The sequence below is a fragment of the Zingiber officinale genome, chromosome 7B (genome assembly GCF_018446385.1).
Source record: "Zingiber officinale cultivar Zhangliang chromosome 7B, Zo_v1.1, whole genome shotgun sequence".
NCBI lineage: Eukaryota > Viridiplantae > Streptophyta > Magnoliopsida > Zingiberales > Zingiberaceae > Zingiber > Zingiber officinale.
Genome location: NC_055999.1, coordinates 45615410 through 45641508, shown reverse-complemented (window position 1 = coordinate 45641508; position 26099 = coordinate 45615410). Strand labels below are relative to the sequence as shown.

Here is a 26099-nt window from a genome sequence, read left to right as displayed (position 1 = left end):
GCCAATAGGCTAAGTTATAAGCATGCTTACTCATGTGTCTATATCCCAGACTATCGTGCCGATCGTTCGAGTTATAAGTGTATTTGCTCACGTGCCTATGTCTCAGACTTTCATGTCGATCAACTGAGTTATAAACATGCTTGCTCACGTGCCTATGTCCTAGACTCTCATGCCGATCGGGCAAGTTATAAGCATGCTTGCTCATGTACCTATGTCCTAAACTCTCATGCCTATCGACCGAGTTATAAGCGTTCTTGCTCATGCACCTATGTCCTAGACTCTCATGCCGATCAGTCGAGTTATAAGTGTGCTTGCTCATGCGCCTATATCTCAGACTCTCATGCAAATCGATCAAGATATAAGTGTGCTTTCTCACGTGCCTATGCCCCAGACTCTCATGTTGATCGATCAAGTTATAAGCATGCTTGTTCACACACTTATGTCCTAGACTCTCGTGTCGATCGACCGAGTTATAAGCATACTTGTTCACATGCTTATGTCCTAGACTCTCGTGCCAATTGATCAAATTATAAATGTAAGTATCTTGAATTGATTTTGGCTCAACGATCTAATATTTCTTTTTGACATCTTATGTAACCGTTGTTAGGGAATCAAGGGAATATTCCCCTTGTCAGCGGTACATAGTAAGTTTCTACCTTATAAAGTGCAGGAATTACGGGTATATTCTAGGAAAGGTGTCAGAATGCCATAATGGTTGTTTCTATTTTGGTAATGCATTAAGATTCGTGTAGAAAGGAAAAGTAATACTATATAAGGGGATATCTGCCTACCGGCGCAGGCACATTAAGCTTCGCTATCAAAGTTCATTTCTTCATCATTTGGGACGAAGCCACTCAAGGTTTGCCCTGGGCTATAGCACAACCCTTGAGTGGCTCCATCATCTATGACACTAAGTAAGAGAGAAAAAAAAACCACAAACACCATAATTCTCAAGTCCCAATCATCTGGTAAATACCAAGTCAATGAAAAAAAAACATATGCTACTTTGTTTTGAATTATTTTTTTTTTATTAATTCAAAATCTTTTAATTTACTTATGAATTGGAGATATGACTACTGTGAGTCCTTCGTATTTTTACAAAAAATTTTGGCACCCTATAATTTTATTTTTAATTCAATTATATATTTATTTAATTATTATTTTTATTATAATTATAAATACGAATCTCATTTTTCCAGTCCAACTTGTAATATGCTTATTTGTTATTTCCTTAGCTATTAGCTAACTCTGGCCGTGGACGGTAACTATTGCTTCTATCCTCCTCGTTGTAACAACCCACCCTTCTTGCATCTACTCTCTAAGGGCGAATGTTACCTAACTACAACTCTCTATCTAGTGTCACTGACGCTATTATTAGAGTCAGTTAGATTTATCACGGTTCAGAGGAATTCCTACCAAAAAATTTCGACAGAATCTCCCCTGTACCGGTGACCAAATCTATAATACACAAGATATATATACGCAGCCACATGCGGCTGGAACACATTTTATTCACAACCACGCAGTAATAAATTCATACTATAACCAAAAGACTAGACTAGCAACAAGAACTAAACACAACTCCCAGAGTAGGACATAAATAAGCTACAATACGAATCAAGCTCAATCACAATCACATAAACTTCATAACAGTATTTAAAGAAAAGAACTAAAACATAAACTCTAATCAAATAGGTCCTGCAAGTTTGATAACACTCTCTGGATCTCTCCATAGTCACAGTCATTACACACCGTCATCACCACCACCATCCTGTCGTTTCCCTTCATATCTTAGCTTTTCCTTTATCTGCGGTAGGAGGAAAAAGAAAAGATCTATAAGCGAAAACGCTTAGTAAGTACTAATCTATCTCACAAAACTCGAAATGCATAAATGTAATGCAATAATACTGAAACTGTAATGCATGTGCTCATGGTATACAGAAAATGAAACTGAATACTAAACATGCTCACTATCTAACAGGATAATAAGAAATGAACACTGTAAGCTTAGAATTAAAGAAACTAACTTTTTATTTATTCTAAGCATAAAACTTATTATATTTTCTTATATCCTTGTAATAGAAATTAATCTTTTAATTTCTATCCTTTACTTTCTTCTTCTTTCTTTCTTTCTTTCTTTCTTTGCTTTTCTTTCTTTCTTTACTTTTCTTTACTTTTCTTTCTTTCTTTACTTTTCTTTTCTTTGGGCCCAGGCTTAGTACCATCTCATACGCGTTCCCTAATAGGTTGGGGTTGCGAGCCACCAATCCTAAAAGAGCAGACCTCGGTCTACCAGGGCCAAGACCTCGGAAATGATCACCTGGATTTGTTTAACGACAAGCTCTTGGATGTCGGGTACTAGCCTCTTGCTTGACTTACTTTTTATCTTTCTTATTCTTTTATCTTCCTTATTATCTTTTATTAAAGATTGTGGGAGTCCTTTAAATATACTTAACAAGTATGGGTGTATAATCAACTAACCATGCTATATAAAAGAATAAAACAAGTAACTTAAAGCTTACTGATCATGCTATAAGCTAAACTAAAGAAAGCAATTTAAAGCCTTTGAATCATACGGTGAAAACATGGCAAAGGATGCTATTTTAGTGCTTCTAAACATGCTGTAAAATCAAGTATGGAATGATTCTAATCATGCTATAAATAAAGCAAAAGGAAGCTAACTTTGGGGCTTTCTAAGTATGCTGTAATAAAAGCAATATATGTAACTCTACACTTTCTATCATGCTGTAGAAACAGAGCATGGAATGCTACTTTAAGGGCTTCTAAACCTGCTATTAAAACATGACAAAGAATACTACTTTAAGGCCTTTAAACATGCTATACAAAATAAGGTAACATGCTACTTTAAACTTCTTAAACATGCTATAAACGAAGCGTAAAGGAAACTAATTTGATCTTGCTAATCATGCTACAAAATAGAGCAAAAGGAAGCTAATTTTGGACTTTCTAAACATGCTGGATAGGGTAGCAAAAGAATGCGACTTTAAGCTTTCTAACATGCTGTAAATAGAGCAAAAGAATACAACTTTAAGCTTCTTAAACATGCTGTCCAAAAACTAAATCCCTAATCAACTTTGATTCTATACCACATGACCTGAAAGCAAGGAAGGAAACTATAACAGAATATAGAGCTCAGACTGTATACTAATGCTTGCAAGAACTAATCTAGGAACTAGCATAGATGGTTGGAAACTAAAATGAAACCCAACGAAAATCCATCTGATGCAAATTCGACAAACTGTCAAGCTACACGATCCAGTTGCAACCCAATGGTAGGAAACATAAATCTGTACAGCATGCTTTAAATTCCAACATAAAGAATCTAACATCTCTAATAGGCAATTCATACAAATGGAATGGAAGGGAAACCTTAGCAATTCGGCTAGGTCCACAGAGCATGGAGAGAAAAGCCCTAGCATATGATTTCACTCGGCACAACAAAATCCGAAAGCAAGGAAACGAAATCCAAAGATTCGGAGCAACTCCTACCACAGGTGAGTAGTACTTACCGCGATGTGCTTGCACTTACAACCGAAGGAGAGGGCTGCTAGGGTTCGGCGAGACTTGAAATCACCGCGCCTTCTTCGCGTCTACGTACTCTTCACGTCGAGGAGGTCACGAGGATGAGAAGGATTCTCGGAAAAACCCCTCGCCGGCCGCCGGAGGAAGCGCCCTAACTCGGCTTCGTCTTCGTCTTCGCCCAAGCACAGCGCCGTCGCACGCGTCGGGAGAAAGGAACGAGAAGAAAAGGGATTAGGGCTCGGGGTAAAGAAATTAACCCTTTATAACCTAGGTTTAATTTCTGATCCTTACTATAACTTAAACATATTTCATTTCATATCTTTTCACGAAATACCCGCGGATCAGTTGGTTGGCTTGGTTCGGTTAAGGCTCGGTTCAAGTCCGAGGTCCATGGTTCGAATCTCGGCTTGAATATCATTTTTGCTGAAACTTCTTTCATTTAGTAAAAATACCAAACGATCTCCAAAAATTACGTAAAAATACTCTAAAAATTCTTAAAAATCTCTAGAATATTTTAAAGGTATTTACCAATATTTTTATGGACTTTTAGAACTTGAAATAGGGAAAATTGGGTTGTTACACTTGTCTTCGACTTTGAGACGACGCTCCAATTCTCCTTTGACTTTAGTTGTCTCACTCGCTCCGCTCCTTCCGTCATCATCTTCTACCCGTCCTCCCTTGACTATATCGTCTGTCTTCTTAGTCTCGCTTACTTTTCCCCATGCCCTTTCCCTGTCACTGCTTGTGGCCAGACTCTCACCCCCGAGGTATAGTTATCAACAAGACTGCTCTTAGCCACTATAACCTCCAAATTTTCAATATCTACGAATTGAATATTAATACCGATAAATTAACTTAACGATTTCATAAATAATAAAAAAATATTTTTAAAAAAATAAAATTTGGTGAAATATAGGAAATGATGAAATGGTAACATGATTGCACGAAATGAACTAATACTTCTTCTATGACGTCCTTAGTAAACTTAATCAATTCAGAATTAACTCAGTCCATCTTTAATTTCTGGATCTGTCCCTGTTCATTGTTATTGTTCATCTTCTCCACCACCGTTTACCTGACTTGAGCGTAGGAGTGCTTGCACCAGAAATCCCTCCCTGGTCCGGTGACTGACGTTTTTCACCTCTAGTTATTCTATGTGGTACGCAGATTCAGTAGCGGTGCCATGCCCTTATTACTTGAAGTCTCCTCATTGTCAATATCGACATCACATAACTAATATACTATCTTCCTCGTTTTCAGACAAATCATTTATAAATATATAAAAATTCAATGTAAATTATAAGAACAGTGATAGTTAAGCTTCATTAAAAAATTAAATAATGTTAAAAATATTCATGAGCAAGTGTGAGTTCGACTAGAGCTCGATAATATTTTTAATAAACAAGTTTAAAGAAGCTTAATAAGTAAATAAATAAGTTCCAGGTTAAACTTAGTTTGGCTGGTCTCATTTACACTTATACCATCATATAAAATTGCTTAACTTGATTAAAATCAAAATGACTTAGTAACATAATTATAATAATCATGACCATTACTAATTTAATATTATTAAAATAATTTTGTTAAGTTCAAATAATTTTAATAGAAATTTTTATGATAAAAAATATTTTGATACACAGTACGCCAAATATTATAATTTTGATAAATTAAAATGATTTTGTTTTATATTTTTCAAGATGAAAAACATGATAAGATATCTTTTAATATTTTTTAAATGGGCCTCCTGGGCCTTTTTTTGATTTTTAATTTCACACTGTATTAAATTTAGGAAAGAAAAAGAACAAGAAAAAATAAATATAAAAAAAAAATATGGAACCGTCACATCAACGGCCCCCTAGAGCCGGTCCCATGGATATAGAGGGAGGTAAATACAGGTACACAGGTGGAAAGTGCATAGCGGTGACGTTAACCCCAGGCAGTGATACTCCGGGGATCGATCCCTGGACCTTTAAGTCACAGAACAAGCACTCCCCATCTGTGCTACGCCCTGGGACAAGAAAAAAAAAAGAAAAAATAAATATAAGCTTGAGTTTAAGAGGGTGTTTGGCTGAGCTTATAAGTTTTCTAAAATAGCTTATAAGCTGTTTTGGAGCTTATAAGCTGTTTTGGAGCTTATAAGCTCTTCAAATTTGTTTGGTAAATTTGTTTTCAAACAGCTTATAAGCTGTCAAAATAAGTTGTTTTGGAGCTTATAAGTTGTTTTTAAAAAAGTATGGAAGACCCTACTTTTTAAAAAAAGATCTTATTTTAATAATTTATTTCTCTAAAATATCCTTATATAATTTCATAAATCCCCATCTTATCCTCCATAAATTTTTATAAGCCTAATATCTTTTTATCTTCACGATTTTTCTTCCAACGTTGTGTCATCTTCTCCGCCAACGCCTCTTTATAATTTTCTCTCCCTCAGTGTAGAAATTCTCCCAAAATCCTCTATTAATAAAAATCTAAAACCCTTTATTAATAGTATTATACCATTTTTGATAATTTTATTAATAAAAAGATCTTATAATACCAAACAGATCAATATCTTTAAGTTGATTGTAATAAGTTCACCAAAACACTTTACAACTTATTTTTAAAATAACACCTAACAACTTATAAACTACTAAAACAACTTATAAGCTGTACGGACTTATAAGTTATTTTTAATAAGTTTAGTCAAACACCCTCTAAATGGTTAATCAATTATAAAAGGTAGTTTTAGGAATATAAATGTGAAATCGTGTGGGTTAATAAATAGTTTTAAATCAATGTCGATCAACTATACAACTGTTGTGCGAAAATAAAAATAAAAAAAAATACAAAAATGTTATTATGCATATATGAAAATACATTAAAAAATAATTACAATAGATTTAATAGACATAATGAATTTGTTTTTCAGGTGTTAAGTAGGCCTTATGCTGCACAAAAAGGCCCATTAAAAATCATCTGTTGCAATTAAGGTCTTATGCCTTTATGGGCTCAACTATTTTAAGGCCTACACATATCTCTCTCTCTCTTTTTGTCTTTCCTCATCGCGTGTCTTTCTCTTTCGTCTCCACTTTCTCCGCCGGCAGACAGCCATCAACCTTCTCCAGTTCCTTCCAAACCCTCTGAAAGAATATTTTCAGTATATGCGTTATCCTCTGAATCATTCTCCAATATGCCATGCATATCCAACGCCTTAAGACCGATCGACACCAGATGCTGGGGAGTAGGTGGAGCTGGAGGAGGCGGCACTCTCTGCCAATCTGCCAATTTGTTGATTTAGATTTTGATGGAGGACCTTCAGTTGGTACAGAGTCAGAGCGGTGGAAGCGTGAAGGAGGAGGAGAGGGAAAGGAAGAAGGGGTCGGCTTACTCGTTGCTGCGGAAGATGGAGTTAGAGAGCCGCTTCGCCTCCTCCTCCTCCTTCGCGTCTTCTTCCAAAGTTGTTATCTTGGCCTGCGACGCCACGAGGGAGCATAACGAGGTCGAGATGCGCCTGACGGTGAACGCCATTCGCATGAGAGGCGACATTCTCTGCGGCCGAAACACCCTGATCGTCCTCGGCGTCCTCCACATGGTCACCAACCCCAGTGAGATTTCGTTCAAATTTCCCAACGTTTTTTTTAATATTTTCATGATCTTGTTTTCTTTGAGAGAAAATGAGTGACGACTAGAAAATTGTGTGAATAGCATCCAATTTTATTCCCAACTGTGAACACTGAGATGAAAGTAACCTTTTTTTCCTCCCTTCCCTAAATTTAGCTACTCATCCCTTCCCTCAACTCTTACTCTCCCTTTCAAAAGCTGCTTTGGTGTAGAAGTAATTTCTCACAGGTGCCTCCTACTGGCATTGCATGGTACAAACATGGACTATGTTGTTTCCTCCCATTGCTTGGTATATACATGTAAACTGCAATTTCTACCACCACCACCACTACTGCTCATAGTTAGCACCACTAGTATCTTCTTCACTAGCGTCTCTGTTATAGCCATCACCATTGTTAATATGGCTCAGGTACTATGCTCTACGCAAATTTTATAAGACAACTATGTAACATTGGTTAATTGTGGTAATGATGGTAAAATGAATAGAAAATATGTTTGATAAAGCCTGTAAAATGACTATACACTTTATCTTATAGTCATCATAAATTTTGGTGACCTATGTTCTAGCTTCTAGTGCTTGCTAACAAATCTATTGTCGAATTAGCTCATGTTTCTCATGACTCAAGAATTTTCAGTTTAGCATTTTAATTTACAGTTTTGACAAACATTTACTGTGCCTGATTTCTGAAAAAATAAATCTAGGGAAATTGCTGTAATCAGTAGAATCAGATACTGATTGAATAATTGTTGATTGTATGAAATAATTGTGAATCATTGGCTTTATCATCTCCAAACTCCGAACTAATTATCCATCATAAGTTTTGCAGGAATAATTGATTCACATTGCGATAAAATACCTATTTATGCAACAAAGTGGAGTGTGTGAAAAATTACAACATTTTATTGTTATCTGATGTTTGCAATTTGATTTGATGGTCAATATAAGTACAGAAGAAGTGGAACTTGTAATTTTGCATGCTTTAGTGTGTGTTATCTCATGATCATTATATTTCTGTATCAGTGGGATATCAAACAAAAGCATGCACTGATTCATTTGGTGGGACAAGTTCTCGGGCTCTTGAAGAGGAAGTCTGGAGGAAGCTTGATAAATATGAAAGCATGCTTCAAGAAAGTGTTGAGAAATGCAAAAATGAAGCAGTAAGACTTTCCTTATCTGCTATGAGCTGATTTACTTTTATCCTTTTTATTTATAGAGCTTCTGAGAAGATGAAGTTTCTGCACTTCATTTATTTTCACATTCTAATTTTTCACTGTGATTGTCTTTACATATTTATGCCCTATTATTTCAGTATATACTGATACTAAATGAATTTACTAGCTAAGAAAATATCTTTATGTTGTATGTTATTGTTGTGCTAATTGATAGGAGCTTATATATACTAAATTCATAGCTTGAAATTCAGAGATAAGCTTGAGGAAGTAAGGGCATGTTTGGTTCATGAAAAATTGAAAATACAACACAACACATTAACATAACATAAATATGATTTGTGAATACTATTATATTACTAATTTATAATATAATATTATTATTATATTATAGGAATAGTATATCATTATATATTAAAAATAATTAAATAGAGAAAATACAGGTCAAACTTAAATACAAAAATATTATAAACACTATATAAAATAATTTATTTGCATTGTATTGTAATTCTATGTAAATGTTATTTAATATTACAATAATATAATTCTTTTACATAGAAATAATAAATTATATTCAATAATATTGTAATATAGGTAGTATTTGTTTGTTTAAGTTTATAAAATACAGATAGATACATGAATAATATTATTTAATACTGCAAACCATCATAATTATGTGTTTTTATTCAAAAATTTATATATTAAGCTTTCTTTTTCTACAAAATATAATATTTAAAAATACTATACAAAATAATATAATCTAACTCAAGTTCCCTTGCTTGTATTATCAAACAAAATAACATCCAGCTTCAAATCCTTACCCAAATAGTAGAAACTCTTGAAAAGATCCATACCGACCTTCGAAAACTCCTTGCAAATAAGAGTCCTGCACCTTTACCTGAAGATCTTATTGAAAAACTCCAAAATCTCTCCCTCCGACAAACCAAAAAACCCAAAGAAAAGCTAGGAAAACTTCTAGTCTTTAATGATCCTTATCAGATTCTCAAGCAAGAATAGGATAAGCTCAAATGACCACAAGAACTCAAACCATGCTAACTCCAAACCCGACCCCTTTATTCGAAGACCAAATTAGAGAATATAGACAAAATCAAAGGCGTTTGTGTCACGCCCCGGGAAAGTCCCTGTCCGAAGAAATTTCGGCAGCACTTCCCCTGTACGGCGGACAATCTGAAACTTCCTACATCCACAATATACATCAGCCACATGCGGCTGGAATATATACACAACCACACAGTTATATATATCATCAACCACTCGGCTGGAACAAAACCAACACAACAGAAAATGACAGAAACCAAATACAAACCAAAACACAAAAACTGCTAGCCGGCTAGGCTTACACAACTAACACCCAATACAAAATACCACATAACAACATCGACACTCCAAAAACAAAACCGGAGTACAGAGCTAAACAAACTGATACAATAACAAACAAAACATAAGGGAAACCGATAAGTCTTCTGATGTGACGTGGAGACCAACAGACAGGATACTCCAAGCGACACCATAAACAACCTGGTACCTGAAAAATATAGTGTCCACGGGGGTGAGTTCAACAACTCAGCAGATACCTAGTTGACATGTATAGTAAACTATAACAAATAGTAATAACTATGGAGTACAGTCTCCTGAACAAAAGAAGGTAATGCATAATAGAAAAGGCTGAAGAGTACTGTACTCACCAGGGCCACCTATCGTAATAATCGTGTCGCGACCGAAGTGTCATAAACTCAGATGCATGTCAAACATATCGATCCATCCAAACGCAGATATAAGGCAAGAGAACACAGCAAGAAACGATAAATGCGATGATGCCAACGATGTCCCGGTCACCCCCGACGCCCAGCTGATCTCACACACAACGGTGAGACCGAGTGGGTCGCGACAACTGCACGCCTACCATCACTACACCACGAGTGATCGAGTGGACGGACGTCTGAATACTCCCGTCCTCCGACCCCAAATCATAAATGGGGAGCGAATGCCTCAACTCCAGACACGCGACGGGAGGAATCACGGCTAACACGCTGCATCACGCTACTCACGAGCGGACCAACGGAGCCAAACAAACTCCCTGCTGCAACACACACCGCCTGAATCGACCACTAACCCATGAGTGGTGTGTGCAGAACTGAATGCGATGTGCTCAACAATAATGGAGCGGACTATCGCACAGCATGCAATCATGATGCATGACACTAAGCATGGAAATAAACTGATCAGCATAGCCATATCCATAAATATAAAATGAGTACTGTAATATCGATGGTCAAATATGAAGATCTAAAGTACACAGGTCAGATAGGATATCAAAAACCTAGGTCCCGAACCTAACAAGCATGGTATGTCACTACCTCACTGAGCATATATATAATCATATGGGTACTAGCATAAAAATGCATAACAGGTGAGCAAACAAGCATGTGACGAGTATCCGGTAATGACGTACCGAAACAAGGACGAACATAATTATTACTAAAGGCTATAACCTACTAGACATATCAACAAGACATATCAAAAAGATAAGTAAAGGTACCCGCCTCAAAAATGGAGATCGTATCCGAAAGATCCCACGTCGAGACACTCGTCTCGAATCCAAGTCCTGCAAATCATATATTATACAATTTAGCTAACAGATAAGCAACAAGTGGCTAGACCTAAAGATCCAAGCCATCAGGAAAAATAACCCTATTCCAAACCGATCATTATTATCCTTAATAAATGATTAGCTTCCACAACTCTTACCCATGAATCATTAATTACAATCTACTCAATTCTGCCAACAAGGAACCGTGCGAATCCAACCCATGACTATTAATCACAATTATTAATCTAATATTTTCCGATACAACCATATATTCCTCTAAATCAACCAATCACTAGTGAACCAAACCTCAACAAGAAATAAAAATCAAATCTTATTTCAGACCCATATCTCCTCATCAACTAGTTAATCAATCCAACACAAAAATGAATCAAATTCAAAACTTACCCAAATTGGGATAAACCACCACTGATCCAAGACCACAAGGCACAACTTCACCTGCCGGAATCACCACACTCTTCCTCTTCAATTACAGGTGCTGATCACAAATCTAGCGATGTAAACGTCCAGCCCACAGTGTTGTGGTCGCTGATATCAAGCAGCCCCTCTCCAAGATTACTACTACCATCGTCAACCAAAGAGAGAAAATATGAACCAGCAACTAGGGTTAGGCACAAATCGAAGAAAATCAAGAGAAGGAGGTTTAGTCGAAGCTAGATTACCCCTTGAACCTTAAATGTCCACCCTCGCCGGCGATCGGTTGGTAATCGCGGCACCAAATCAGTGCTAGGGCAGAGGAAACAGTCGGCGCTAGGGTTCTGATATCGGCGCTAGGGCACTGGAATCAGATAAACGGCGGTCCAGTCGGCCTCGCTGGAAGGGCGAGAGAACCGCCGGTTAAGGAAGAATGGTCGCGAGGGGGAGAAGGCGCCGGGAAGAGGAAGAGTCGGTGTTGTTCGGCCGGAAAAGGGAAAGAGACGGGGAAACTAAAACTTGGCCGGCGTCGATCGGAGAGGAAGGGGAAGGAAAAACCCGTCGGCGTCGCATGGGTTAGGGCAGGCGTCGGGTTCGGCGGGGGAGAAAGAGGGAAGCACGCGGGAGGGAAAAAAAAACAAAGGGAAAAGAATAATAAAAGAAAAAGAAAAATAAAACTTTTCCTCTCTTAAATGGGTAGACTAAACAGGCTTTCCAGGGCCCCGTTTTTATCCCCGTAAACTCGTCCATACAAGCTCCGAAAAATTCCGGAAAAATTCCCAGAAATTCCGGAAAATTCCCTTATCACTATTCGTCATTTTTCTGGTATTTTACATTCTCCCCCCAAATTTCGTTCTATACCATCAGCAACTGCTAACAACAGGCAAAGAGTACAAAATGTCGACCGGTAAATTAAATCACATACCTCAAGTGAAAAGATGGGGATATCGAGCTTGGATAGTATCCTCGAGCTCCAAGTAGCCTTCTCGTCCGAATGATGTTGTCATCCGACTTTAACCAGCCGGATAGTCTCGTTCCGCAATTGACGCTCTTTCCGGTCTAGAATCCGTACCGGAACCTCCTCATAAACGACGTCAGGCTGAATAGGAACTAAGATACCTGACAGCACATGTGTCGGGTCGGGTATGTATCTCCTCAGCATCGATACGTGGAATACATCGTGGAAGCCCGCCAAGGACGGCGATAGTGCCAACCCGTAAGCTACTGCTCCTATCCTTTCCGAGATCTGGAGAGGTCCAATGTATCGCGGAGCCAGCTTACCGATGAGGCCGAATCTCTTCACCCCTTACGTGGGTGAAACTCGCAGTAAAATATGGTCGCTTGCAGAGAACTCTAAGGGTCTGCGTCTCCGATCTGCATAACTCTTCTTTTGGTCCTGCGCCTCTCCTCCGTCTGATAGTACGGACCAAGTCTGCGTCATGCCGAGTTTTTTTTTTTTTTTGTCCCAACAACTGGACCTCCCCAACCTTATCCCAGAGGGTGGGTGTCCGACAAGACCTATCATACAATGCTTCAAACGATGTCATCCTAATAGCCGAAAGAAAACTGTTGTTGTAGGCGAACTCTACAAATGGCAAATAGTCATCCAAACTGCCTCCAAAATCCAATACATATCACCTCAGCATATCCTCTAAAGTCTGAATGATCCGCTCTGACTGTCCATCTGTCTGCGGATGGAAACTGTACTAAATCAGAGCTGAGTGCCCAAGGCCTGCCGCAGACTCTGCCAGAAACGAGACGTGAACCGAGGGTCTCTATCCGAAATAATACTCAATGGGCCACCACGCTTCCGCTGCGCAACTCTGATGATTTCTCGGCAATACTACTCTGCCAATCGATCCAGGAAACAAATCTTCCGGATCATTATGAGATACGCGGATTTGGTTAATCGATCAACGATTACCCAAATCGCGTCATGACCTCGTCGTGTTCTAGGCAGACTCACCACAAAGTCCATGATAATATGTTCCCATTTCCACTCAGGAATAGGGATCCGCTAAAATAATCCGGCAGGTATCTGGTGCACTGCCTTCACCTGCTGACAAACAAGACCTCTCGCTGCAAATTACGCGCTGTCTTTCTTTATACCGTTCCACTAGGAACGCATCAAATCTCGACACATGCGAGTCCCGCCTGAGTGGATCGCAAATTGAGAGCGATAAGCCTCCTGAAGTAGCTCCTCTCTGACCGGGTGAGCTGGAGGTACGCATAATCGGCCTCGGTAATATATAATACCCGCATCATCTCGAGTGAACTCGGTCTACTACCCGGAAGCTATTTGACTACCAATAAATTACAAATGCTGATCACTAGCCTAGCCTCTCGGATCCTCGTTCTAATCGACGACTGAGCAACCATGATAACCAGAGTACCCTGCTCTGTCTGTCCTTATCCCTCAAGGCCCAACTCGGAGAAACCTTGAATCAAGTCTATGACCACAACTCGGTGGCAAGCTAAAGTCCCTCTGGACTTCCTGCTAAGTGCATCGGCAACCACATTAGCTTTCCCCGGGTAATAGCTAATGGTACAAATCGTAATCTTTCAGAAATTCCATCCTTCTCCTCAGTCGGAGATTAAGTTTCTTTCTAAGTGAACAGATATTTGAGACTCTTATGGTCAGTGAGAATCTCAAATGTAATGTCGTACAGATAATGCCGCCAAATCTTCAAGGCAAAAATAATGGCGATCAACGACAAGTCATGTACTGGGTAGTTCTCCTCATGTTCCTTCAACTGCCGAGAAGTAAGAGACTACCCTGTCGTGCTGCAGCAAAACAACGCCCAAACCCTGTAGAGATGCGTCGGTACAGAGCACGAATCCGTCCTCTTCAGAAGGTAGAACCAAAAATCGTAGCCGACACTAATCTCCGCTTCAGCTCCTGGAAGCTGGTCTCGTAATCCTCAGTCTAAGTGAACTTCACGCCTTTCCCGGTCAGGCGTGTAAGTGGCATAGCAACGCGTGGAAAACCCCCAACGAGCCTCCGGTAATAACTAGCTCGACAAAAGGGAGTTGCGAGTTCATCTATTGACTATGACAACTCCCAACTGGTAACAACCTCTATCTCCTATGGAACCACGGCATACTCCTACTCGTGACCGTGTGTCTCAAACATCTCACAGGAGACTACCAAAATACGCACTACTGATCTTCACATATAGATGTTTCCATTAAAACATCTCTAGAACTATGCGAAGATGGTGTACGTGACTCACCTCAGATCCGAAATAGATCACAACATCGTCAACAAGACAATGGAAACCGATCCAAACATCCTAGGGATACCCAAATCATCGAGTCCAGGCTAACATCTAGGGCACCGCAAGCCATAATGGTAAAACCAAGACACATAATGTCCGTATCACAGACATTCCTAACCATAAGATCTCTGATAATAAATCGGAAATCTAATCACCAACAACATAAATCACCTAAGAATAGATCCTCTAGTGTGAGAGCAACGCTCCATCACACAAAATACCACATATGTGGGAGCAACGCTCCGCCACAAGAAATCCTTCATATGTGGGAGCAACGCTCCACCACAAATAATCCGAAATATGAATCTACAATAAATATGGGAGCAATGCTCCTCTACAAGAAATCTGAAATACGTGGGAGCAACGCTCCACCACAACAAACAATAATATGTTGGAGCTACGCTCCACCACAAACGATCCATAACATGTGTGGGAGCAACGCTCCACCACAACCAATACATAATTGCCCAAGGCACTTAACTATCCAGCTAGAGACTGCACGAGATCTCTCTACCACATATCACTGTGGGTAGCCTAGGGTATAACAACCCAGTACGCAAATCAAATCCATAGTCAACTCTATCATCATCCTAATGGGTCGATCACCCACTAATAGGATAATTAGTTGACAGGGTAATACCACAAATGTCATAATGTAGACATTCTACATTCAACATAGGTAGAATCATCATGATTCTACCAACCATGCACACGTGTACACACAACATAGGTATGATTAACATAATCCTCCGATTAGTGCACACCCAACATACTCACAATATAGGTGTAAATCACCGTGATACCTCCAACAATGCATACCGAACCCGTGTGCATATATCATCGTAGGTAAAATCAACAATACCCCTCAAACAACACTCACATGACATATATACACATATGCCAAGAGTATAATCAACATATACTTCCAATAAGGCATATTAAACCCAGGTGCACTCACAAATCACACATAATCAACAAGATACCTCAGATACCACACCAAACACATATGTATATATCACAACACCGATGTAGTCGACAAGATACTTCCAATATGACACTCAAACACATGTACACATTTCACCACATAGATGTAATCAACAAAATACCTCCAATAACCAATCAGACCACTCGGGCATAATCTATCAGAAACCCACAACAATTATAACTGGAAAAATATACACTCACTACATGCAATTTGACCGTCCATCAAAACACTCCTACCACACATAACAATCATATGTACACGCAACAAAGATAGACATAATCAACATATTTGACCCAATCAACCTGGCATTCTGAAACGGTAGGGTCACCTTCTAAGTTATCCAACTAGGTACATATAGTCAAAAATTAAAGTCCACATGGAATAGGATACATCGATCCTCTATAGACTGACCGAAATCGACAATGGTATACCGTCAATTCAGACTTTCCACATCAGTACAAAACATGTACTCAAATGTGCTCTAGTGACCAACCTAAGCATAAATAACCCAACGATCAGCATCTCTATAAAATAGAGTAGGTCGATTCCCTACTGATCAGACCAACCAAAACAAATGAATCGGTCATTAACTATTTAAATTTAGCGAATGTGCACAAATCCTCTGCAAACAACTAAGGTAAATCGATCTACGACTACCCAAGTCGACAAGCGTAAGTCAGTCTTCCACTGACCAATCTAACAAGAGTAAATCAGTTATCTACTGATGTAATTAATTAAGATAAAATGGTATACTACTGGCTAGGTCAACATGAAGATATAGATATTATCCACTACCCAGCTAATACTAGCAGAGGCTGTATGTGCCTCAATATGCTAATCAACTAGTAGTAATAGAAGCTAATACTACTAATGGTATGATATGAAAAATCAGCAGAGACTATATTCCTTAATCTCTATTAAGGTTGATCAGATCAGTGGCTAACCCATCACATATAATATGTGCTACAACAACCAGACAGGTACTAAATTTCTATTCCTTAAAAAGTGCTAATACATGTCATAATCTATAATAGTCAACAGGGCATATACCAACAGAAAGATATGATAACAGTATACCAACATACCTCCTATAGCTTGGAGATGTCCTGCCGCTGCCAGGTCCCAAAACCCGAAAAGTCACGTCAAGAAAACTAAAATACAAAATCCAAAAACACAGGAAATACGATCTGTAAACTGTGCTCTGATACCAAATAAATTGGTATCAGATAAATCTCGAAAATCCAAAACACATAGCAAGTATCGTATACCTGCTCTGATACCACTAAATTGTCACGCCCCGGGAAAGTCCTTGTCCGAAGAAATTTCGGCAGCACTTCCCCTGTACGGCGGACAATCTGAAACTTCCTACATCCACAATATACATCAGCCACATGCGGCTGGAATATATACACAACCACACAGTTATATATATCATCAACCACTCGGCTGGAACAAAACCAACACAACAGAAAATGACAGAAACCAAATACAAACCAAAACACAAAAACTGCTAGCCGGCTAGGCTTACACAACCAACACCCAATACAAAATACCACATAACAACATCAACACTCCAAAAACAAAACCGGAGTACAGAGCTAAACAAACTGATACAATAACAAACAAAACATAAGGGAAACCGATAAGTCTTCTGATGTGACGTGGGGACCAGCAGACAGGATACTCCAAGCGACACCATAAACAACCTGGTACCTGAAAAATATAGTGTCCACGGGGGTGAGTTCAACAACTCAGCAGATACCTAGTTGACATGTATAGTAAATTATAACAAATAGTAATAACTATGGAGTACAATCTCCTGAACAAAAGAAAGTAATGCATAATAGAAAAGGTCAAGAGTATCAGACTCACCACCTATCGTAATAATCGTGTCGTTAGACCTAAGTGTCATAAATCCTCAGATGATGCCAAACATACGATCCATCCAAACGCAAGATATAAGCGCAAAGAACACAAGTAGTAAATGACAACGCAGATGATGCCAATGATGCGTCCCGGTCACCCCGACGCCACCATCTCACACAATGGTGAGACCGAGGGTAGGGACAACTGCACTCTACCATCACTACACCGATGAGTGATCGAGTGGATGTCGGAATACTCCTGTCCTCCGACCCCAAATCATAAACGGGGAGCGAATGCCTCAACTCCCGGTACACGATGACGGGGAGGAATCCTTGCCGGCTAACACGTTGCATCATGCTACTCATGAGCGGACCAACGGAGCCAAACAAACTCCCTGCTGCAACACACACTGCCTGAATCGACCACTAACCCATGAGTGGTGGTGTGTGCAGACCCATGTAACTGGCGATGTGCTCAACAATAATGGAGCGGACTATCGCACAGCATGCAATCATGATGCATGCCACTAAGCATGGAAGTAAACTGATCAACATAGCCATATCCATAAATATAAAATGAGTACTGTAATATCGATGGTCAAATATGAAGATCTAAAGTACACAGGTCAGATAGGATATCAAAAACCTAGGTCCCGAACCTAACAAGCATGGTATGTCACTACCTCACTGAGCATATATATAATCATATGGGTACTAGCATAAAAATGCATAACAGGTGAGCAAATATGCATGTGACGAGTATCCGGTAGTGACGTACCGAAACAAGGACGAACATAATTATTACTAAAGGCTATAACTTACTAGACATATCAACAAGACATATCAAAAAGATAAGTAAAGGTACCCGCCTCAAAAATGGAGATCGTATCCGAAAGATCCCACATCGAGACACTCGTCTCGAATCCAAGTCCTGCAAATCATATATTATACAATTTAGCTAACAGATAAGCAACAAGTGGCTAGACCTAAAGATCCAAGCCATCAGGAAAAATAACCCTATTCCAAACCGATCATTATTATCCTCAATAAATGATTAGCTTCCACAACTCTTACCCATGAATCATTAATTACAATCTACTCAATTCTGCCAACAAGGAATCGTGCGAATCCAACCCATGACTATTAATCACAATTATTAATCTAATATTTTCCGATACAACCATATATTCCTCTAAATCAACCAATCACTAGTGAACCAAACCTCAACAAGAAATAAAAATCAAATCTTATTTCAGACCCATATCTCCTCATCAACTAGTTAATCAATCCAACACAAAAATGAATCAAATTCAAAACTTACCCAAATTGGGATAAACCACCACTGATCCAAGACCACAAGGCACAACTTCACCTGCCGGAATCACCACACTCTTCCTCTTCAATTACAGGTGCTGATCACAAATCTAGCGATGTAAACGTCCAGCCCACAGTGTTGTGGTCGCTGATATCAAGCAGCCCCTCTCCAAGATTACTACTACCATCACAACCAAAGAGAGAAAATATGAACCAGAACTAGGGTTAGGCACAAATCAAGAAAATCAAGAGAAGGAGGTTTAGTCGAAGCTAGATTACCCCTTGAACCTTAAATGTCCACCCTCGCCGGCGATCGGTTGGTAACCGCGGAACCAAATCAGCGCTAGGGCAGAGGAAATCGCGGTCGGTGAACAGGTGCTTCGGATCTAGGTCTTCCTCGTGGCCGGCGATCGGTTGGCGTCGCTGCGCTGGGTCGTGCAGGAAAAATCGGCCGGCGGCAAAAAGGTAGGGAAGACGGTGTTGTTCGGCCGGAAAAGGGAAAGAGACGGGGAAACTAAAACTTGGCCGGCGTCGATCGGAGAGGAAGGGGAAGGAAAAATCCGTCGGCGTCGCATGGGTTAGGGCAGGCGTCGGGTTCGGCGGGGGAGAAAGAGGGAAGCACGCGGGAGGGAAAAAAAAACAAAGGGAAAAGAATAATAAAAGAAAAAGAAAAATAAAACTTTTCCTCTCTTAAATGGGTAGACTAAACAGGCTTTCCATGACCCCGTTTTTATCCCCGTAAACTCGTCCATACAAGCTCTAAAAAATTCCGGAAAAATTCCCAGAAATTTCGGAAAATTCCCTTATCACTATTCGTCATTTTTCTGGTATTTTACAGTTTGCATAATGCACAAAGGGCAGTCTGAAGGATAAGCAGAAGACTAACTGGAGGAAGCACCCCAGTATATATGCTTGAGCAGCAGCTTGATCCTCAAGTACAACTTCAGATTTCCATGCAAGAAAGAACATCAATTGTTCCAGCAGAAGTCCTTTACCATTCGAGACGAGACAACATACACCATAGAGTGTATATGCACAGGTCAGAAGAACCTATACTTGTCATAAATTCTAACCAACTAGACAGACCGTTCATACAGGAGGAAAGCTTTAATCAGCTCCAAAGGAGTCAAATGCAATATATACACATTGACATCCTCCAGGTTAGAATTCAAACATTACACCTCCAAGAAGGAGTCATGGCGCTCATAGTCTTTTGAGACAACAGATGGCTTGGAGATCAATCAATTCTAATACAACTACAAAACCCGAGACACAGTCCTCAGGCGCTGCAGGATTTGATTTATCGGCCGACGCGGATTGTATCATAGAGCCCAGAGGGCGAGCCCAATATCTACAGGACTAAGCCTGGAAATTCCTTAGGGAACGTATGGCCGAATAACAACAAGATCAAGTGCCGCATGGAAACTTGGCCTTGATGTGGGTGCAGGAGTGATTGATTCTGATTATAGAGGTGAAATAAAAATCCTAGTATTTAATCACTCTGACAAACAAGTTGTTATCTTTCAGGGATGTCTGTTGCACAAATTATTTTCGAAAAGATTATATACCCTGATATTTATATCGCTCCATCCCTTTCTGATACAACAAGAGGCAATCAAGGATTCGGCTCAATGAATGAAGCATCACCATCCCAAAAACAACCGTACACCACCAGACACAAACCAAATTGGGATATTTTTCTGCCAAAAGAAAAATAAATAATCTCTGTATTTGCGGAAGAAGAAACTCTCATCTGGCATCTACAGGAAAATCTAGGGTTAGACTATGCAGGAGATACAAGCCTAGGGCCACTGTACTCCAGTCCATAGACCCTGCCCTAGAAAATCCTATACATGAAGATGATGATTTATCTTACGTCCAGTATCTTGCAGAGCTTTCATCACAACCAATCACTTCAACCGTCTAGGACGAATATCCAGATGATGATGAGTGGCTAAATCCATTCGCAGAAGGTGGTGGGGATAAAACCCAATTACTAGCGGTAGGTCACGAACTCGAGTACCCAATTCTAAGGGAATTAGCAACAACAATACTCCCTGAACAACAACAAATATACTCCACAAGTCCTGTGGTATCTCCGTATAGACCATCGCAAGACACAGCCATGCCCCCTGGATACCCACCAGCAACCCAAGATCCTTGGACTTCTCAACCACTACAACCTACCTTTCATAAAGAAACTAATACCAGGCTACGAGGAGGAGGAGTAAATAATAAACTATGGACGCTCCCCTCTGCCCAACAACAAGGGGGAGCTATCTTTGTGATTCCTGAAACAGTTCGGCCTCTTCCATGATGTTTTCTTAAGATGAGAGTCAATAACCCTAAATCATGTGGCAACCCAAGGGTTCACTGACTCTGGTGACAAAATAGAATATATAGAAAATCTCTTAGGCGAGATTGAAAAATTAGTTTGGATCCAATAACGCATGATGTATCCTGAGGAATATGCTGCACTAATACAAGCAGAAGAAGGAAAAAGAGGTACTCATAACATAATTTCCCAAATGCGTCGGGTATTTTCTACAAAAGACCCAACACAAGGATCCACCGCAATACAAGATGATGCTTATAGAAGCCTCGAAAAATTATCTTGTGACGACATGAAGAATATTATTCAGTATATGAATGACTATATGAGGCTAGCATCAAAATTTGGGAGATTATACACAGGACCAGAATTATTAGAGAAATTCTGGTTTAAGATGCCAGGTGACTTTGGAAAAAGAATTAAGGCCGCCTATGATGAAAAGTATGCAGGACTTACTATAGGTGTAATCCCAAGAGTCTTATTTGCTTACAAATTTCTGGAGCAAGAATGCAGAGATGCTGCGTTCAAAAGATCACTAAACGACTTATCTTTCTGCAGTCAAATTCCCATCCCTGGGTACTACAAAGGACAAGGGCAGAAGAAATATAACGTACGAAGAAGTTGTACCTACAAAGGTAAGCCTCATGATACACACGCTCGCATAGAAAAGAGGAAGCACCTTCTGAAAAATAAGAAATGCAAATGTTATTTATGCGGCCAAGAGGGTCATTTTGCCATGAAATGTCCCAATGACAAAAGAAGTTCAAAAAGAGTAGCCATGTTTGAGCAACTCGAAATCCTTGATGACTGTGATATCTTGTCCGTCTAAGAAGGAAAAAGCAAAGCGATGCTATATTTAGCATCTCTGAAGGAGAAGAAGATAATAGTGATCTGGTTTGTCCAAACTGTAACTATAAGTGAAAATATCTATATCTTAGGATAGGTTGACGGTGGCTACCGGCAAACGATAAAAGTTACAGACGAGCAATTCCAATGCCAACATGACTGGCAGTCTAATGAAGATATCTTCCCGCCACAACCAACAAAATGCACTGGGTGCATGAGGGAAACTATTAAGCGGGCGAGAATTCACTGCCCCAAATGCCTTGTTACCTCGTGTAACTTATGCGGACCATATTATTTTAACAAAAAGGTACCTATAGCACCAACTTCTTCAACTTCATTCTTTCCTAACCGTTTACTACAGGAACAGTAAAAGTATATTCTCTGGTGTGAGGTAGAAATCAAAAGACTTCAAGACGAGGTCACATTCTATAAAGGGCTTCTAATGGAAAAAGAGCTTGAAAAAGATTTTATTACCCTAAATAAAGAAAGAAGCTCTGAAGATGAACAAGAAGCAGCAAATATGCTATACACAGAAAGAACTGAAAAAATATCAGCAGCAGAAGGACAAGGCCCACGCCTTGTTGAAAATATGCTTTACAATCTCCAAGTAGAGATAGATATTCCGGGAATTCCAAAATTTCTATTACGGGCTATATTGGACACGGGAGCAACAACCGGTTGCGTGGACCAGAGATCAATACCTGAAAAGGCTCTTGAAGAAAATACATTTATAGTCCATTTTAGTGGTATAAATTCCCAACAAACGACAAAGTTCAAGATGAAACAAGGGCGAATGATAATAGGTAATTTCAGGATCCCTTATACATACAGTTTTCCAATGACATTAGAAGACAAGATCTAGATGATTATAGGATGTAATTTTATACGAGCCATGAACGACGGAGTTCGTATAGAAGGTAATGTAGTTACCTTTTATAAAAATTTAACTATTATAAATACACTTCCCACGGCTAATACTGCAGCAACAATTGAAGAATTGGACCTTGAAGAAGATAAGTATATTCAAATCAAAGAAATTATTTCTTAATCGATTGGAAACTCCTCTCAAAATTTTACAGAACAGTTTCGGCCATTACTCAAAAGAATTAAAGGACCAAGGTTTTATTGGGGAAAACCCCCTTCAGCATTGGTTCAAGAATAAAATCTTATGTTATCTAGATATTAAGAATCCAGACTTTATCATCGAAGATAGGCTGTTAAAGCATCTTATACCCAAGCAGAAGGAAGCATTTTCAAAGCATTTACAGCCACTATTAAAGCTTGGAGTAATCCAGCCAAGTACAAGCAGGCATCGGACCATTGCCATCATAGTCAATTTAGGAACAACAGTAGATCTTGAGACAGGAAAGGAAACAGAAGGAAAAGAACGAATGATATTCAATTATAAGAGACTAAATGATCTTACAAACAAAGATCAATACAGCTTACCAGGTATACTATACTTCAAAAGGTAAGTCGCAGCTCCATTTACTCTAAATTTGATTTGAAAAGCGGGTTTCACCAATTGGCAATGCACTCAGAATCCATTGAGTGGACCGCCTTCTGAGTACCTGATAGGTTATATGAATGGCTTGTTATGCCATTCGGGTTGAAAAATGCACCCGCAATATTCCAGAGGAAGATGGATAATTGTTTCAAGGGGACAGGTGATTTTATTGCTGTTTATATTGATGATATCTTAGTTCTTCACCAGGAATGAAGAAGAGCACTCAAAGCATCTCAGAATTATGTTCAACATATGCCAACAGTACGGGCTTATTTTAAGCTCAACTAAGATGAAAATTGCTGTTCCCGAAAAAGAATTCCTAGGTGCGGTACTATGAAATCGAAAGATTAAGCTACAACTTCACATTATTACAAAAATTACAGATTTCAAGGAAGAAGATTTAATGACAAAATAGGGGATGCATTCCTGGTTGGGTATTCTTAATTATGCCAGAAACTACATCCCTAACCTTGGAAAACTATTAAGTCCTCTCTACGCAAAAACCAACCCTACCGGTGACAAAAGGATGAATTTTCAAGATTGGTCTCTAGTAAAGAAAATTAAAGAGACCGTCAAACAATTGCCAGATTTAGAAGTGCCTCCTGAAGATTGTTTTATAATACTTGAAGTAGACGGATGCCTTGAAGGATGGGGAGACGTATGCAAATGGAAAAGGTGTAAATATGACCCTAAAACCTCAGAGAAGGTGTGCGCATACGCGAGTGGCAAATACTCTCCTATTAAATCTACCATTGATGCAGAGATATATGCCGTCATGAACTCCCTCGAAGCTCTCAAAATATATTATTTAGATAAGAAGGAGATGATTATTAGAACTGACTGCCAAGCGATCATAAGCTTTTTCGGGAAGACTACTACAAATAAACCCTCTAGGGTTCGGTGGCTCGCCTTCACAAACTGTATTACTGAACTGACATTTCCATCCAGTTTGAACACATAGAAGGCCGAGATAATCAATTAGCAGATTCACTTTCAAGACTAATAAATTGTCTCTTAATTTCAGAATGGCCAGCCCAGATTCTAGGAGGACTGGAGCTAGTACCCTAAGCATCGGAGGAAGTTCAGCAAAAGCCCAGCCGGGAGGCCCAGCACGAGAAGATCAAGATACTCGACAACCTCTCTACTTGGCTGAACAATACCAGAGGCTCCTATAGAGACAATAGCCAATCACCCTCGAGGATGATCATGCCATCAGGGAACATCTCCACCAACTATGAAGACAAGCAGCTGTTCAAATCACAAATGCCCTTCAACAGTTACGGATCATCCATTCACTCAAATTACGGGAATGCAAAAGTCTAAGCACTAAGGATAATTGGTGGTCCGACTGGACCCCAACCACTTCGCAAGTGGACCACTAACTTGAGCTGGCAGCAAACTTGCTTAATGATGTTGTCAGAAGGATGTACAACTTGGGGGGGGGTGTTGGATCAAGACACAAGTTAGAAATAACTGAGATAAGAACTTACTTGATGTTGCAGACTCAGCTTACTTCAAACTCAAAGATTTATTCCCCGAAGAGAAGCGTTTACAAACTATTACCAAAGTAGGGCTCAAGTATTGCTTGATGTTTTGCAATCGCTTACATATCCTCCTTATATAGGATTAGAAAGAGGAACCCCGGGTGCTCCTTGGGTCCCATCGACGGGTTCTACTTTTTATCCTGATAAGCGGAAACTTATGTGTTGTACAACATGACACAAAAGTTATTCGGTGCTCTTATTATTGCACCTTTACAGCTAGAGCATTATTAGATGCTCATATTATTGCACTGCCTTTACAGCTGGTCATTATGTATTGCTACTACTAGGGGTTGTAGTGGTAAGGGTTCACCACGTTCACACCTTGAAGTTATCCATCCTTCTGACAGCATCATTAAGTAAGTTTGCTGCCAACTCACGCTTGCGAAGTGGTTGGGGTCTAGTCGGACCACCAATTATCCTTGGTGCTTAGACTTTTGCATTCCCGTAATTTGAGTGAATGGATGATCCGTAACTGTTGAAGGGCATTTGTGGTTTGAACAACTGCTTGTCTTTGTAGTTGGTGGAGCTGTTCCCTGATGGCTTGATCATCCTCGAGGGTGATTGGGTATTGTCTCTGTAGGAGCCTCTGGTATTGTTCAACCAGGTAGAGAAGGCGCTGAAATTCCGTTCTGTTTAAATTTCCATGTATAAAATTTGTACAAGTACAGAACTTTTCCTAACAACCCGCATGTTCGATCAGACATGTGTTTGATCAATCAAGCAAGTTCTTGACGGATCAAAGCACACCTTGATCGAAGTACAAGATCGCTGGCCTCTTGTGTTGGTATTCAAAATCGATACAAAGAAAACTCGGCTAATTACACAGCGGAATTAAAAAATTAATTGTACCTTTCCTTTGTAGCTAAAGACCTCTTGATCTTCTGCCGTATTGCTCTTCTCTTCTTGGACGTTGTGTGGGCGACGATCTACCAAGACAACACCACCCTTCTTTTCTTCTCTTCCAAACCGCCGACCACCAAGGGAAGATGCTCTAGGATGGGGCGCCTTCTCTTCTTCTTCCTCTTCTTCAAGCCGCTGTCCACAAGGAGGAGGAGGGGGCGCCGACCCTAAG

The 26099-nt window shown here is 39.6% G+C and overlaps 1 protein-coding gene across 2 annotated transcripts in view; it reads left to right on the top strand.

Moving 5' to 3' along the window:
- Nucleotides 1–6579: 6579 nt before the first annotated feature.
- LOC122005721 (receptor-like cytosolic serine/threonine-protein kinase RBK1) overlaps nucleotides 6580–26099 on the top strand; it is a 54826-nt gene continuing 35306 nt past the window's right edge. For both annotated transcript variants that reach the window (XM_042560864.1, XM_042560865.1), the window contains exons 1-2: nucleotides 6580–7127; nucleotides 8165–8301. In XM_042560864.1, coding sequence (XP_042416798.1) covers nucleotides 6827–7127; nucleotides 8165–8301 — 438 coding nt within the window. In that variant the 5' untranslated portion in view covers nucleotides 6580–6826. The remainder of the gene's footprint in view (nucleotides 7128–8164; nucleotides 8302–26099) is intronic.